The sequence below is a fragment of the Megascapheus bottae genome, chromosome 9 (assembly GCF_031878675.1).
Source record: "Megascapheus bottae isolate mThoBot1 chromosome 9, mThoBot2.hap1, whole genome shotgun sequence".
NCBI lineage: Eukaryota > Metazoa > Chordata > Mammalia > Rodentia > Geomyidae > Megascapheus > Megascapheus bottae.
The window spans coordinates 36,153,773-36,168,748 of NC_143517.1; the positions used below are offsets into that span (position 1 = coordinate 36,153,773).

The window sequence follows — 14,976 nt, forward strand, 5'->3', positions numbered from 1 at the left end:
CAAAGCAAAGATACTGGGCTTAGAGGCATATGCTCAATGCCGTCCAGATGTATACCTGAGTAGGAAGTGTGACCCTATTTTTTTAAATTACAGTGCAAAAAGGGGCTAGAAGTATAGTTTAGTGCCTGTGTAGCACTAAAAAATGTTCTTAATGTCATAATTACACTAGACAATATTCCAATGATGATAGTTAAATGTGCTTGGTGGGTATGGCTTTACTGTATACATGTCTGAAGTCCCAGACCAAGGATTAGTACTCTAAAATATCCAAAGCCCTCTATTTCCTGCCCTAATCTGCTGACTACTCTCAAACTGCTTTGTAGCAACTATTACATTTACTATTATTAGTAAATGTAATCCTAACTTAAGATAATATTCATGAATTATAGCTTAAATTTGTCAAATTTTTCAGTTGTCTCTAAGATTCCTCCTCACAGTCAATTTCTCAAATACAGACTTTGTGTTTTACCTTTTCATATTCAGTACCAGGGTATAGTTAATAAAAGTCTATTGATCATGGAATGTCTAACAGTTGTATGATGACAGAAGCACATCTTTAATGTTTCACTTTCAACATTTAAGTGTATATACAAGGCTTGACATGTGGTTCAGTAGCAGAGAATTTGCCTAGTATTTATGAGGCCTTGAGCTCAATCCCTAGCAAAGGAAGGAAGGGAGTAGGAAAGACAAAATAGAAAAATTAAAGAACTCAAGCAACTTTATTTTATAAAATGGTGATATATCATTACAAAAAACACTATTATAATTTGAACAATTTCTTTAATTTAAATGTAATAACTATATCAACTTTTTCAGGAAAACAATGGGATATTCTGAAGTAATCTTTTGTTACATGGCAGTATCTTGATTGGTTATATTCTGGAAAAAAAAAGATACATTTTCTCTTATTTGTTCAAGAAAAGGGTCTGTAAGCTTTGAATGATCTCCAGAAAAATGTTTCCACCATTTCAGCTGTGACATGGAAAGAGGTTTTAGGGAGTCAGATTTTTGTTGATGTGGTCCAAGCTGACAATGTCTAGAGATGGCAAAACTTTCCAAAGAATCATCTGAAATAAGGAAATGAGAAATGAGAAAATCCAATGATTTTTTTATGACAATGAGTTGATGTGACTTCTTACGTATGATCATTTCAAGTTCAAGTTAAAGCATTCAACTTATTCATTCTTTAAGAATTTTCAACTGCTAAAAAAAAAAGAGAGAAACAACTTTACTATAGTAACAGAAAATACAACTAACCTGTATGATCTTTTTCTCCTGTACATTCACAGTCAAGCAGGTCATGAGTAATACAATCTGAGCCTTCATGTAATGTGAACAAATTTTTAAGTTCCTCTACTGAAAATTGGATATGTTCAGATGTCTTTGTTAGGTCTACAACTGCCCCAGAAAGACCTTGTTTACTGATTTGCCTTTGATAAATTTTTTCTTCTATTGTACCTAAAGAGAAAAAAATGCATTAGATTTCTTTTAGATGTTTATGCATTACTTTTGTGGGGTAAAACTTGTTTATTACCATATTAGCTAATAAAATAATATATTCCTGACAATGAGGTATAAACTAACAATTTCTTGGGGTCTTAGGAAAGGAAGTCATGACAGTAAGGCTCACATTTGGTAGTCAGGCACTCTTACCATCTGAGCCATACTCCCAGACCTAAAACTCTTTTAGCTACAAACAAGATTCACATATTTTGTCACATGGAAGTGTTATTACCTGTGGTTAGGAGTCTATAAATATGAACAGGATGTTTCTGACCATCTCTCCATACTCTTGACATAGCCTAGAGAAAGGAAATGAGAATTCTGAGTTCAGAAGAAATTGATAGCCCATGCCACATAAGCATTTGTAGGACTATGATTTAATTCTGGAAATTCTGGATTTTACTAATAGTTTCCAAACATAGAGCACAGGTGGATCAAGCATGCTCCATTGTGTGTGTGTGTGTGTGTGTGTGTGTGTGTGTGTATTGGTGGGGGCAGTCTTGTGGCTTAGACTCAGGGCCTAAGCTCTGTCCTTGAGTTTTCTTAAGGCTAGTGCTCTAGCACAGAACCTTCTCCGGCTTTTTCTGTGTATGTGGTAACCAAGGAATCAAATGCAGAGCTTTATGCATGCTAGGCATGCACTCTACCACTAGGCCACACTCCTTACCCCCAGCCCATTTTGTACTTTTGTCCTGGGATAATGAAAAAAGAGTGTTGAACACTCACTGAGGTATTGAAAAGTCATGGTAGGGGTGCCACACAATCAGAGTATATATGCTGGAGGGTTTTTTTGTTTTTCTGGGGTTTTGTGTTTGTTTGTTTTTGTTCTTACCAGTCCTGGGCTTGAGCTCAGGGCCTGAGCACTGTCTTTGGACTTTCTCAAGGCTAGAGCTCTACCACTTACTTGAGCTACACCACTTCTGGCTATGTATGTGGTACCAAAACATCAAATCCGGTCTTTGTACATGCTAAGCAAGCACTTTACCACTAGGCCAAACTCCCAAACTCCTGGGCCCTATATGCTGTTTAAAGAAAGAAAGAAAAAAAAAAAAAAGGCTGGACACGAGTGGCTCATGCCTAAAATCCTAGCTACTTAGGAAGCTAAGATCTGAGGATCATGATTCAAAGCCAGCAAAAGAAAAAGTTTCCCTAAGACTGTTATCTCCGGGCCAGAGCATGGTCTAGTGGTAGAGTGCTTGCCTAGCATGCACTAAGCCCTAAGTCCAATTCCTCAGTACTACATACACAGAAAACGCTGGAAGCAGTACTTCAGTTCAAGTGATGGAGCACTAGTCTTGCAAAAGCCCTAGGACAATGTTCAGGCCCTGAGTTCAAGCCCCATGACTGGCAAAGAAAAAAAAAAAGACTCTTTTCTCCAATTAGTCACTCAAAAAACATAAGTGGCATTGTGGCTGAAATGTTGTAGAGTGCTAGCTTTGAGCACAAAGAGGCTTAGGGACAGCAACCAGGCCTTGCATTCAAGCCCCACAATCAACTAACTAACTAACTAACTAAATAAATAAATAAATAAAAATAGAAGGCCAGATCACAAAGACCCAAGTATAACATGGACATAGAGGGTTCATTCTACACAGGGTTTCATTTTACCCGTGAAAAGTCCTTAGAATATCTGCAGTTAGATATTCTATTCAGGCACTAGGTAGATACCTGACCTTTAAGAATAATGATACTACGGCCGGGAGCTTAGCCTAGTGGTTAAAGTGCTTGCCTAGCATGCACGAAGACCCGGGTTCGATTCCTCGGTACCACATACATAGAAAAAGCTGCAAGTGGTGAAGTGGCTCAAGTGGCAGAGTGCTAGCCTTGAGAAAAGCCCAAGAACAGTGCTCAGGCCCTGAGTTCAAGCCCATGATTAGCAAAAAGAAACAAAACAACAACAAAAAGAATAATGATACTTCCTATAATAAGCTTATGCTCAAACCCTGAACATTTCAAAAAATAATCTACAACCAACTCTTGTGATCATCTCTAAGACCATAGAATAACCAGTCCTGTAAAAGTGCTAGTCTGTTTATGCTAACAATGTAATTAACACAGGTAAAGATCCAAGACTATCAGGTATAAACTTGATCTGGAGCAGCATTAGAATAAATAATAAGGTCAGTCACACAGTGCTCTAGTCCTATAAGACTGACCTCCAACAAAACTTTCAATACTAAAACTTAGGTGAACTTCCCTCGTTGACAATACTCCATTCATCAATCATCACTGTCTGAGAATCAAATGTTGTCCATACAACTTACTGAGAGAAACAACTGGAAGCCCTACCGCATCCCTCCTTGTCTATATCCTATGTCCCTTTATCCTGTGCTGATTTTAATAACCTTTAAAATAATATAACTGGTATAACACTACACATTTCAAAGAATAAACTGGACTCCTGAGGTCATTTCTAAGGCCTTAGAATAACTTGCCTGGCTATTAGTTCTGTGGTTTTAGTTTTTCCTTGGTTCTATGATCCTTCTAGTAAATAATTAAATCTGAATGCCATCTTGAAAAGACGGAAACCTAAAAGGGAACCTATAAGTAGGAATCTCAAAACAGACTGAAGAAAAACAAAGGCTTCTTCCTAAATAATTTTGCATCCTGGCTGTAGGCCTGTACAAACTGATCATAATATCTATAACACTCTATAGTCTTCCTTTTACCATCATGAGCATCCCAAAGAAGTAGACTCTGTAGACAGGAGGTTTAATTCTGCCTCTTATAAGTTGCAGAATCTCTAACAACTTATAATGGGACTACTAATACCTATATTAGTAGGGATATTGTGAAGGTGAAATAGATGGTAGATGGACTTTGGCAGAGTCCCTGATACAAAATAAAAACTCAATGTACAGTATTTCATTTACTTGTAAGCATTATCATCTTTGTATTCCCACCCTTTCAACACTGTCTATTTAATGCATAAATATTCCTACCTGGATATCAGTGGCTGGATTCCAATCAATATCGTAGAGAATTAAGTGAGATCCCCCAATAAGATTAAGTCCAACACCACCAGCTTTTGAACTTAATAAAAATATAAAATCAGAAGAGTATTTACTATTGAAGTTATCAACAATTTTGTGTCTTTGAGAGATAGGTGTTTGTCCATCAAGTCTTGCAAAACCATATCCATGACGCATGCATACTTCTTGTAAAATGTTCAATGTTTTTGTGTAGTTGGATACCAAAACAACCCTGTCAATCAAAAATAAAAGATCCTATATATAAATTTTAAGGCAATATATGATTTCGTTCGTAGTTAAAAGAAAATACCACAATATTATCATTGATATTTATACAGAATTCAACAATCAAAACACAAGTACTCCTTTACATACCATTTTAAAGGCATTGTCTAAATTTCAAGTTTTAGGATGGTGGAATAATTATTTTCCTGCCAGTTGGGCACTGGTGGCTCATGCCTGTAATCTTAGCTACTCAGGAGGCTGAGATCACAGTTCAAAGCCAGCCCAGGCACAAAAGTCTGTGAGACTCTGTATAACTAATGTAAGCTAACAAAAAGGAAAAAGGAGGAAAAAAGTCATGAGCACCTACAGACAGTTTTATTACATTGATCTCTTACTTTTCAGTGGGACGAAGTTCTTGGATAACTGCTAAGAGCTTTGACAGCACCTGGAGTTTTCCTGACTCGTTTTCACTGAACTGGAGAGGGTTGTAATCAGCAGGGAACACGTTTAGCAAGCCTTTGTAAAGACTCCTTTCTTCATTTTCATCACTTGAGCTACTTTCTTTATCCTATTCAAATCAACAATTGTTAACATTCGTGAATTTATTTTCAATATGGAGAAAGAATGTTAAAATTATAGAAAGGAGAAAAGAGGAGTAGAAAATAACAGCTACCTGAAAAGTCCAAGCTGTTAGGTAAATCTTTATAGGTCCTAATTTTATTATTTTTTTCAAAAGGTAACATTCATCCCTCTCAGTTAATTACTGAGTAATTCTAATACAGTCTCCTAATGGCTACTACCTTCACTCTACCATGAGAGAAAAATAAAGGGCAAACTGTGATACCAAACTGTCCTTTCCAAAATTCTGACATTTCTTCACATTATCAAAACTTCTTTTCCTACTTTTATTCTCTCTCCTATGCTCCATTATTTTTTCTAGTGATTTCTGGGATGCATACATCTTCTAGGGAAATATTCAAAACCAAGCATAATAGATCATTTAGTTGTATCAGTTTCCTCTCAAACAAGTAACCATTTCACCATTGAATTAACAGAGGAATTCATCTTTACAATATGTTTTATTTCTTCAACAGTTTTTTCAGGGAATGTCTGAAGTGCTAGTATTAGACTCAAGCACTCCTAGAGAGGCTACCTGGCGAATGTTAAATTAGAATACAGGGAGAAGGATGATTTAATGTATATGTTCTTAAGCAGGATCACATAATTAGTTACTTGCAAAAACTAATATAAAAACCCTCATGGGGCCAGGATTTTAGCCTAGTGGTAGAGTGCTTGCCTAGCAAGCACGAAGACCTGGGTTCAATTCCTCAGTACCACATATATAGAAAAAAGCCAGAAATGGTGCTGTGGCTCAAGTGGTAGAGCTCTAGCTTTGAGAAAGCCCAAGGACAGTGCCCAGGCCCTGAGTTCAAGGCCCAGGACTGGCAAAAAAAATCCTCATGCCTGGTTTCTACTTTCAGAGCTCTGATCAGTCCATGTGTGCTAACGCATGGACACATGTAGCATTAAAAGACTCCCAGCATTGTAACATATACTATTAATTTATATTAAACACATTGGTAATACCTTTATTCTATGACAACCTGATACATCATTTCCATCACAGAGATCAGCCGGACTTTTGAATATCAAAGAACGCTCTCTCTTCTGACACCACATAACCCAATACCCTTTGACAATGAGCTTTTGGTTATTATATTCTGTTCACATTTCCTAAGGAGAGACTCATCGCCTTGAACAAACTTGGAAAACAACTGAGTATTAATAGAACACAATTACACTACAAACTACTGAGTTTTTTGGGGGGGGGAGGGGAAGGCTCATGGGGCTTGAACTCAAGCCTGGGCACTGTCCCTGAGCTCTTCAACTCAAGGCTATCACCCTACCCTTGAGCCACAGCCCCACTTACCTTTTTCTAGTGATTAATTGGAGATAAGAGTCTCACGACTTTGTATTGCCAGGATGGCTTTGAACCATGATCCTCAGATCTCAGCCTCCTGAGTAGCTAGATTTACAGGCATGAGCCACCACTATGGCTACAAACTACTGTTTAAAGGTTGTACATGTATATAAATGGCACTGTAGCTCCAGGGCAAGGCGGTAGCCTTGTGCTTAAAGCTCAGGGATAGTGCCCAGGCCCAAAGTTCAAACCCATGACCGATCAAATAAAAATAGCTTATACAACTACAATAATCATTTTGCCAGTTTCCATACCAACCTTCATTTGTTATGATTTAGAAGAAAGACTCTTCAGTCTAACTCTCAGACTGTAAGTGATGTCCTTTGTTTGAAGCTTATAGTGTCCTCTGCCTATTAGTACAGGCCAGACAGCAACAGTGGACACTCAGGTCCCCTTGCTATCAAGAATGTGCAATGATATTCTAAATTAGCCTGTACATTATGGGCCATCATAAGGTCTTCCTTTTAAGGAAGATTATTGGCTTCTATTTTGAGTGGTTTTATGTCCTAAGGGTTTAATTTTTACCACTGTATATAGAATCCGTTTCTTTAAAAGTTGCTTAATAAACTGTTATGATCTAATCTTTTTGCAGAGTTACACAAAGCTGTCTTCTCATGATAAATGAAGTAAATATAATTCATTCTAGGATAAACATAAGAGATGGGAGTGTTTTGGTATAACATTCCATTTTCCAAGTATATAACTAATGGCATCAGGCGTAAGACAGAACCAATGGTTTTCTGTTTACAAAGATTATTTTGAGGTAAGTTTTCATTTTACTGTTTAAAAAAACAGGATAAAAATTGTCCAGAGTAAGTTAAAAATAATAAGATATTAATGATTATTATGCTTCTTCTATGACCAGCATTCTTTTCAGCATTTCTTGCCAAATTGTCACAATAACATTGTCAATAAGTTACTATATTCTTGCTTTCCAGATAAGAAAACAAATGATCACAGAGGAACTTGAGTAAAACTTGTCAACCATTAGAGAACAAACAAGCCATATAGTGAGATCTGATAGCAAATTCTAACTTCAAAACAGAAAACTTTTACCATATCTTAAACTACCTTATGCTCATTCAATAACCAGCTAGTGATCCCAATTAGGTAGTCACTTAAAATTACACTTGTAGAAGTATCTGATTTGGAAAATTATTTACAATTTAATTAGTGAAAAATAGTCAATATTAAAGGAGCAAGCACAACATTAAAATTAATTTTTTCTAGCTTAGTGCCAATGGTTCCCACCTAACTACTCAAGAGGCTAAGACCTGATTGTTATGGTTTGAAGCCAACCCAGGCAGAAAAATCCATAAGACTCTTACCTCCAATTAACAATCAAGAAGCTAGAAATAAAGGTATGGTTCCAGAAGTACAGCATCAATTTTGAGCAAAAAAGCTAAGAAGGGCAGGGCACCAGTGGCTCACACCTGTAATCCTAGCTACTCAAGAAGCTGAGATCTGAGGAACACAGTTCAAAGCCAGCCTGGGCAAGAAAGCCCATGAGACTCGGTGTTGTGGCTCAAGTGGTACAGCACTAGCCACTGAGCTGAAGAGCTCAGGGACCGTGCCCAGGCCCTGAGTTCAGTCCCCAGGCCTGGCAGGAAAAAAAAAAAAAGCTAAGCAGCAGCACCCACACCTTGAGCTCAAACCCCAGTACCAGCACCAAAAGATAAATAATATAAATTACTGTTATCAGGCTCCAGTAACAACACAAAAAATTAAATAAAATAACAGGCTGACTCTGCAATTCACATTTAAAAAAATTCATTACATCATCATAAAGTATCATAAAGTATCATAAAAAATTAATTATATTAACATAAAGTAGGAAAATAGACAGTGGAAAAACAATAAAAAAGGCAGACCCTCAAAGCCTCTCGTTCCTGTAGGAATGTGGACATTCCTATAAGAACAAAAAGAAGGCTGGAGAAGCTCCACAATAGAAGCGCACTAGAGTAGATGTAGAGCTTATGAAAAATCTACAAATGGGCCTGGAGTTTGGCCTAGTGATAGAGTGCTTGCCTAGCATGCATAAAGACCAGGATTCAATTCCTCGGTACCGCATACATAGAAAAAGCTGGATGTGGGGCCGGGAGTTTGGCCTAGTGGTAGAGTGCTTGCCTAGCATGCACGAAGACCCGGGTTCAATTCCTCAGTACCACATACAAAGAAAAAAGCCAGAAGTGGTGCTGAGGCTCAAGTGGTAGAGCTCTAGCCTTGAGAAAGTCCAAGGACAGGGCTCATGCCCTGAGCTCAAGCCCAGGACTGGCAGAAAAAAAAAAAAAAGAAAAGAAAAAGCTGGATGTGGTGCTGTGGCTCAAGTGGCAGAGCTCTATCCTTGAAAAAGCCCAAGGACAGTGTTCAGGCCCTGAGTTCAAGTCCTAGGACTGGCAAAAGAAAGAAAAAAATGAAAGAAAGAAAGAAAGAAAGAAAGAAAGAAAGAAAGAAAGAAAGAAAGAAAGAAAGAAAGGAAGGAAGGAAGGAAGAAAAGAAAGAGAAAGAAAGAAAATGAAGAAATTAAATAATATTTTCACTGGCTGACATTGAATATCTGGAACATTAGAAGATTGGGAATGTGGATAGTAATATGGTGCTTGTCTGGTATGCATGAAGCCCTGGGTTTAATTCCTCAGTACCACATAAAGAGATAAAAAACAGAAGTGTCCCTGTGGCTCAAGTGGTAGATTGTTAACTGTGAGCAAAAAGAAGATCAGGGACAGTGCCCAGGCCCTGAGTTTAAGCCCAGAAAAAAAAAGAAAAGAAAAGAAAAGAAAAATCTACAAACGCAACCCTGTGAATTAGCACATTCTGCCTTTTGGCCTCATAAACCAAAAAACTCTCATCTCATATGTTTAACAGTTTTCTATACTATGTACCTTTATAGAGCTGAACAACAGGCAGGGGTGATTACACAGTTTTTTAAGAGCTCCTATACACAAAAGGTGAGTGCTATTTTCCACGAGTCCTTGTAGACAGAATCTGACAGCTTGAGAATTCAACAGCTTTTGATAAAGTTCAATCTGTAGTGCTCCTGGCCGGCAAAACACGACATTCTCTATTTTAGGTGGGAGATACTTATTTATAATTTCCTGGGTTCTTCTAAGTATAAAAAGTCCAGTCAGGCAAGTGAGTTCAGCTGCTCTTCTTTCTCCAAGTTCTTTTTCTTCCTGTGGAAAAATACCAAACTTAAAATGTTATACTCATACATACCTGGTTAAAATTATCATTGAAAATTTTGTAACAATAAGCAATTTAGTAATTGCTTCCACCCAGTTTTGTCGGAAGTAAAACATGAATATGGAGATAGAAAAAAAAAACAGTGGTACTAGAATGTACAGGAGCCTGGATTCAATCCTCAGCACTAAGAAGAGAGAAAGAAAAGTGAAAAAACAAAACCAACTATAAGCCAGGCATGGTGGCTTATGTCTGTAATCCTAGCTACTCAGGAGGCTGAGGTCTGAGGATCAAGGTTCAAAGGCACAAAAGGATCTGAGACTCTTATCTCCAATTAACCTCTAGAAAATGGGAAGTGGAGCTTGGCTCAAGGGTATGTTGATAGCCTTGAGCTGAAGAGCTCAGGGACAGTGTCCAGGCTGAATTCAAGCCCCATGACCCACAAAAAAAAAAAAAAAAAAAAAAACAAACTGTAATCTTTTTGAAATGTTCAATGTATTATTTCAGTATGTAAAGTCACAATTTCCTAATCATTGCTTATTTGGTTATTAGGACCACAGAGAATCATCAGAAATCAACATTCCACAAATTATTTTGAAAATATTTTTTGTGAAGACTGCAATAATACATAACCTAACAATCATCAAAAAAAATTTTTTTTAAGGTAGAAACTACAGGTCTACAAAACTAAGAACTCTACTAAATTCAGGATCGCAAACTATAAAGGTTCCGTCACACAAAGAACTAATCATTTGGGCTTACCACTATATTCCCCCAGACTCTACTAGATTACTTACAGTGTTTAATATATGTGTTGGATCAAAAAATTAATGTAATATTATTATTAAATAATACATCATGAGCCAGACACCAGTGGCTCACGCCTATAATCCTAGCTATTCAGGAGGCTGAGATCTGAGGATCACAGTTCAAAACCAGTCCAGGCACAAAAGTCTGTGAGATTTTTTTTTTTTTTTTGCCAGTCCTGAGCTTTAGGTCAGGGCCTGAGCACTGTCATTGGACTTTCTCAAGGCTAGAGCTCTACCACTTGAGCCTCAGCACCACTTCCGGCTTTTTTCTATGTATGTGGTACCGAGAAATCGAACCTGGGTCTTCATGGGTGTTAGGCAAGCACTTTAACCACTAAGCCAAACTCCCAGCCCCAGACTGTGAGATTCTTATCTCCAATTAACCACCAGAAAAATGGAAGTGGTGCTGTAGCTCAAGTGGTAGAGCTCTAGCCTTGAGCTGAAGAGCTCAAGGGCAGACCCAGAGTTTAAGCCTTATGACCACCAACAAAAACAACAATAATAATACATCATGAACATTGTATATGCTATTAAATACTTACATGAAAGGTACAATTCCTGGTTCACAAATAATACTCAATAAATGTGTTAGCAAATTACCATGTTTTACTAACCTAAGACAACATTTTTCTCATATTTTATTTTCTCTAAAAAATGCTTTTTTTTTTTTTTATATCAGTTGTGGGACTTAAACTCTAGGCCTGGGCCATGTCCCTGAGCAATTCAGCTCAAGGCTACTGCCCTACCCCTTGAGCCACAGTGCCACTTCTGGTTTTCTAGTGGTTAATTGGAGATAAGAGTCTCATGGATTTTTAGTGCCCAGGCTGGCTTTGAACTGTGATTCTCAAATCTCAGCCTCCTGAGTAGCTAGGAGGCTACCGTGCCAGGCTAAAGAATGATTTTTAATTTTAATTGATAGTGTGTTCTCTTAAGTAATATATAGAAATAATATAACGTATCTCTAGTAGAAACTTAAGATTCAATGAAAGTGTCTACACAACACTTTCCTACATTTAAGAATGTTTTTCTGTTAATTGTTTACAATCTTTTTTTTTTCCTTTGGTAGGTCACGGGGCTTGAACCTGGCCTAGGCACTGTCCCTGAGCTCTTCAGCTCAAGGCTACCACCCTACCCTTGAGCCAAGGCCCACTTCCCATTTTCTAGAGGTTAATTGGAGATAAGAGTCTCAGGTCCTTGTGTGCCCAGGCTGGCTTTGAATTGTTTACAATCTTTTATCATTACAGAAAAAAATTAAGCTATCATTTCTTTCTTTATAATAAATTCCTAAAAGGAGTATTATCAGGTCATAAGATACATACCGTTTTAAGATTCTGGATAGACATTGCCCAGTTTTCCTCAGGTTAACTTACATTCCTAACAGCAGAGGACAGTACACTAGTCTATACTTGCTATTACTATGTAAATTTAACCAACCAAGATTAAAATATAAAATTTCAGATGGACATTTTGTCTGTTCATTTATAGTCTTTGTGAAGTGACTATGAATTTTAGATAAATCATGTGATAATTTTCTAAAATAAATAATATAGGAAATAAAAGGTTGTGAAGGAAAAGTTCATTTATTACTTAAATTTATTCTACATTTAAGTATTACTGTTTTCTTGATAGATGAACAGATAGATATAGATATGATTAATATAGATATATAGAGAGATATAGAAATACAAAGACATGCACATATACACAAATATTAGTTAAAAAGAGCCTCACTGTGATATTTACATACATATATACAACATAGCCTGATCAAAATAACCCTATCACTCTCTCATCCCTTCTGCTCCCTACTTAAAACTATTTCAAAGCCACACACACACACACACACACACACACACACACAGGCACACACACACACACATGTGTTTATTTATGGGGGGGCAGGTAGCTCATGCTTGTAATCCTAGCTACTCAGGAAACTGAGATCTGAGGATTATTGTTCAAGGCCAGTATGGGCTTTAAGTCGTGAGACTCTTATCTCCAATTAATCACTACAAACCTTGAATTGGTACTATGGCTCAAGCGGTAGGATAGTAGTGTTGAGTTGAAGAGCTCAGAGACATAGCCCAAGCCCAGAGTTCAAGCCCCACGACTGACAAAAGCTTCATTATCCTATTTTTTTACATACATATACAGTACTTCAACCATATTTTCACCCTCATTCACCCTCTCCATTTGCCTTCCCTACCTCCCACTGGTACCACCCATCTCCCAAGGAAATATATATTATATATTCCTGCCATTCATTTTTTACATACTACTCCTTAATTACTTCTAATTTTTTATTGTTTTAAAGGTGATTATTATTTATTTATTTATTTATTTATTTATTTATTTATTGCCAATCCTGGGCTTGAGCTCAGGCTCAAGGCTGAGCACTGTCCTTGGACTTTCTCAAGGCTAGAGCTCTACCACTTGAGCCTCAGCAGCACTTCCAGCTTTTTTCTATGTATGTGGTACTAAGGAATCGAACCCAGGTCTTCATGTATGCTAGGCAAGCACTCTACCACTAGGCCAAACTCCCGGCCCCTTATTTATTTATTTATTTAAATTATACCTTAGAAGAAGAAGGCTCTCTTGAGATAATGATGGGTTCTTCATATATTTTCCTGTAAGAAAGCAAAGAGCCTAATATTCCTGGATTAACAAAATTTACTAATGCAAAAAACTCTTGCAGATCATTTTGAATTGGAGTACCTAAGGAGAGATAAAAGTGATAAGAAATTCAGTTTTTTACAATCACAAGTTTACAATGAAATTTGTGCTTTCCCCCCCTCCAGTCCTGGGGCTTGAACTCAGGGCCTGAGCACTGTTCTTGGGCTTTTATCAAGGCTAGTGCTCTACCAATGAGCCAGCACACCACTTCCAGTTTTTTCTACGTTTGTGATACTGAGGAATCGAACCTGGGTCTTCGTACATGCTAGGCCAAACTCCTGGCCCCATGTGCTCTTTTTTTAAGAGCAATGGACACATACAAATTCCTTAAAACTGAGAAAGAATAGCCAAATCAAGCTTAAAATATTAACAGTAACATAAATATCTCTAGTGGTTAAGTTAAGTCAATGGAGTTTGAATGTATAGGTTTACAATATATCTTGCCTGCATCACTTCCTCCCTGAAGAGTTAATTATACTACCTTATTACCTGTATAATAGGAAAATAAAAGGGGCTGGGAAAGTGGCTTAGTGGTAGAGTGTTTGCCTAGCATACATGCAGCCCTGGATTGGATTCCTCAGTACCACATAAACAGAAAAGGCCAGGAGTTGTGCAGTGGCTCAAATGGTTGAGCTCTAGCCTTGAACACAGAGAGGCTCAGAAAACAGAGCCCAGGCCCTAAGTTCAAGACCCAGGCTGGGGGAAAAAAAGTGGGGAAATAAGAGTAGTTCTTCCTAAACACAGAACGTCCCTATGATCCAGCAATTCCATTCCTGGGCATTTATCCAATTGACCCCAAACCAGGCCACACAAAAGCTACCAGCACAACTATGTTTATTGCAACATTGTTTATCATAACCAAGTTATGGAATCAACCCAGATGCCCCTAGGTGGATGAATGGATTAATAAAATGTAGTATATATACACACAATGAATTCTACGCTTCCATCAGAAAGAATGATATCGCCCCACTGGTAAGGAAATGGAAAGACTTGAAAACATAAGTTGCATGGTTTCCCTAATTTGTGGTATTAGAATGTAACTATAAATCTACAAGTAAACACAATGGGTAGTAAAAGACAAAAAACAAATCACACTTGGATATGATAAATTAAAAAGGACTCTAAACATTCACACAGTAAGACGAAAGGAAGATATTCTCCGGAGATCAGAAAGGCTTAATGGTTATGTGCATATGATCATACAAAATGATGTTCATAGAAATGAACTCCAAGGAGCTGGGCGTGGTGGCTCATGCCTGTAATCCTAGCTACTCAGGAGGCTGAGGTCTGAGGATAAAGGTTCAAAACCATCCTGGGCACAAAAGGACCTAAGAATCTTATCTCCAATTAACCTCTAGAAAATAAGAAGTGGGGCTTGGCTCAAGGGTAGGGTGGTAGCCTTGTGCTGAAGAGCTCAGGGACAGGTGGTACAGGCCAAGTTCAAGCCCCATGACCCATTAAAAAAAAAAAACTCCAGGAAATGGAAGTTTATTTCACTTTTTCAGTTTTTTTCCCCTTGTTGTTGCTGTTTTTTTTTAATTTATGTACCTTTTGTCTTACATGTAAACTTACTGATTGAACTTACTGATTTGGGGAGGATTCAAGAGGGTACAGGGTGGGACAAAAGGTG

The 14,976-nt window shown here is 37.6% G+C and overlaps 1 protein-coding gene across 2 annotated transcripts in view; it reads right to left on the reverse strand.

Moving 5' to 3' along the window:
- Positions 1-718: 718 nt before the first annotated feature.
- The window catches only part of Rad54b (RAD54 homolog B), a 75,435-nt gene continuing 61,177 nt past the window's right edge, over positions 719-14,976 (reverse strand). For both annotated transcript variants that reach the window (XM_090339067.1, XM_090339068.1), the window contains exons 9-15: positions 13,246-13,385; positions 9,564-9,854; positions 5,096-5,268; positions 4,446-4,707; positions 1,736-1,802; positions 1,258-1,458; positions 719-1,067 (exon numbers count right to left, since the gene is read on the reverse strand). In XM_090339067.1, coding sequence (XP_090195193.1) covers positions 850-1,067; positions 1,258-1,458; positions 1,736-1,802; positions 4,446-4,707; positions 5,096-5,268; positions 9,564-9,854; positions 13,246-13,385 — 1,352 coding nt within the window. In that variant the 3' untranslated portion in view covers positions 719-849. The remainder of the gene's footprint in view (positions 1,068-1,257; positions 1,459-1,735; positions 1,803-4,445; positions 4,708-5,095; positions 5,269-9,563; positions 9,855-13,245; positions 13,386-14,976) is intronic.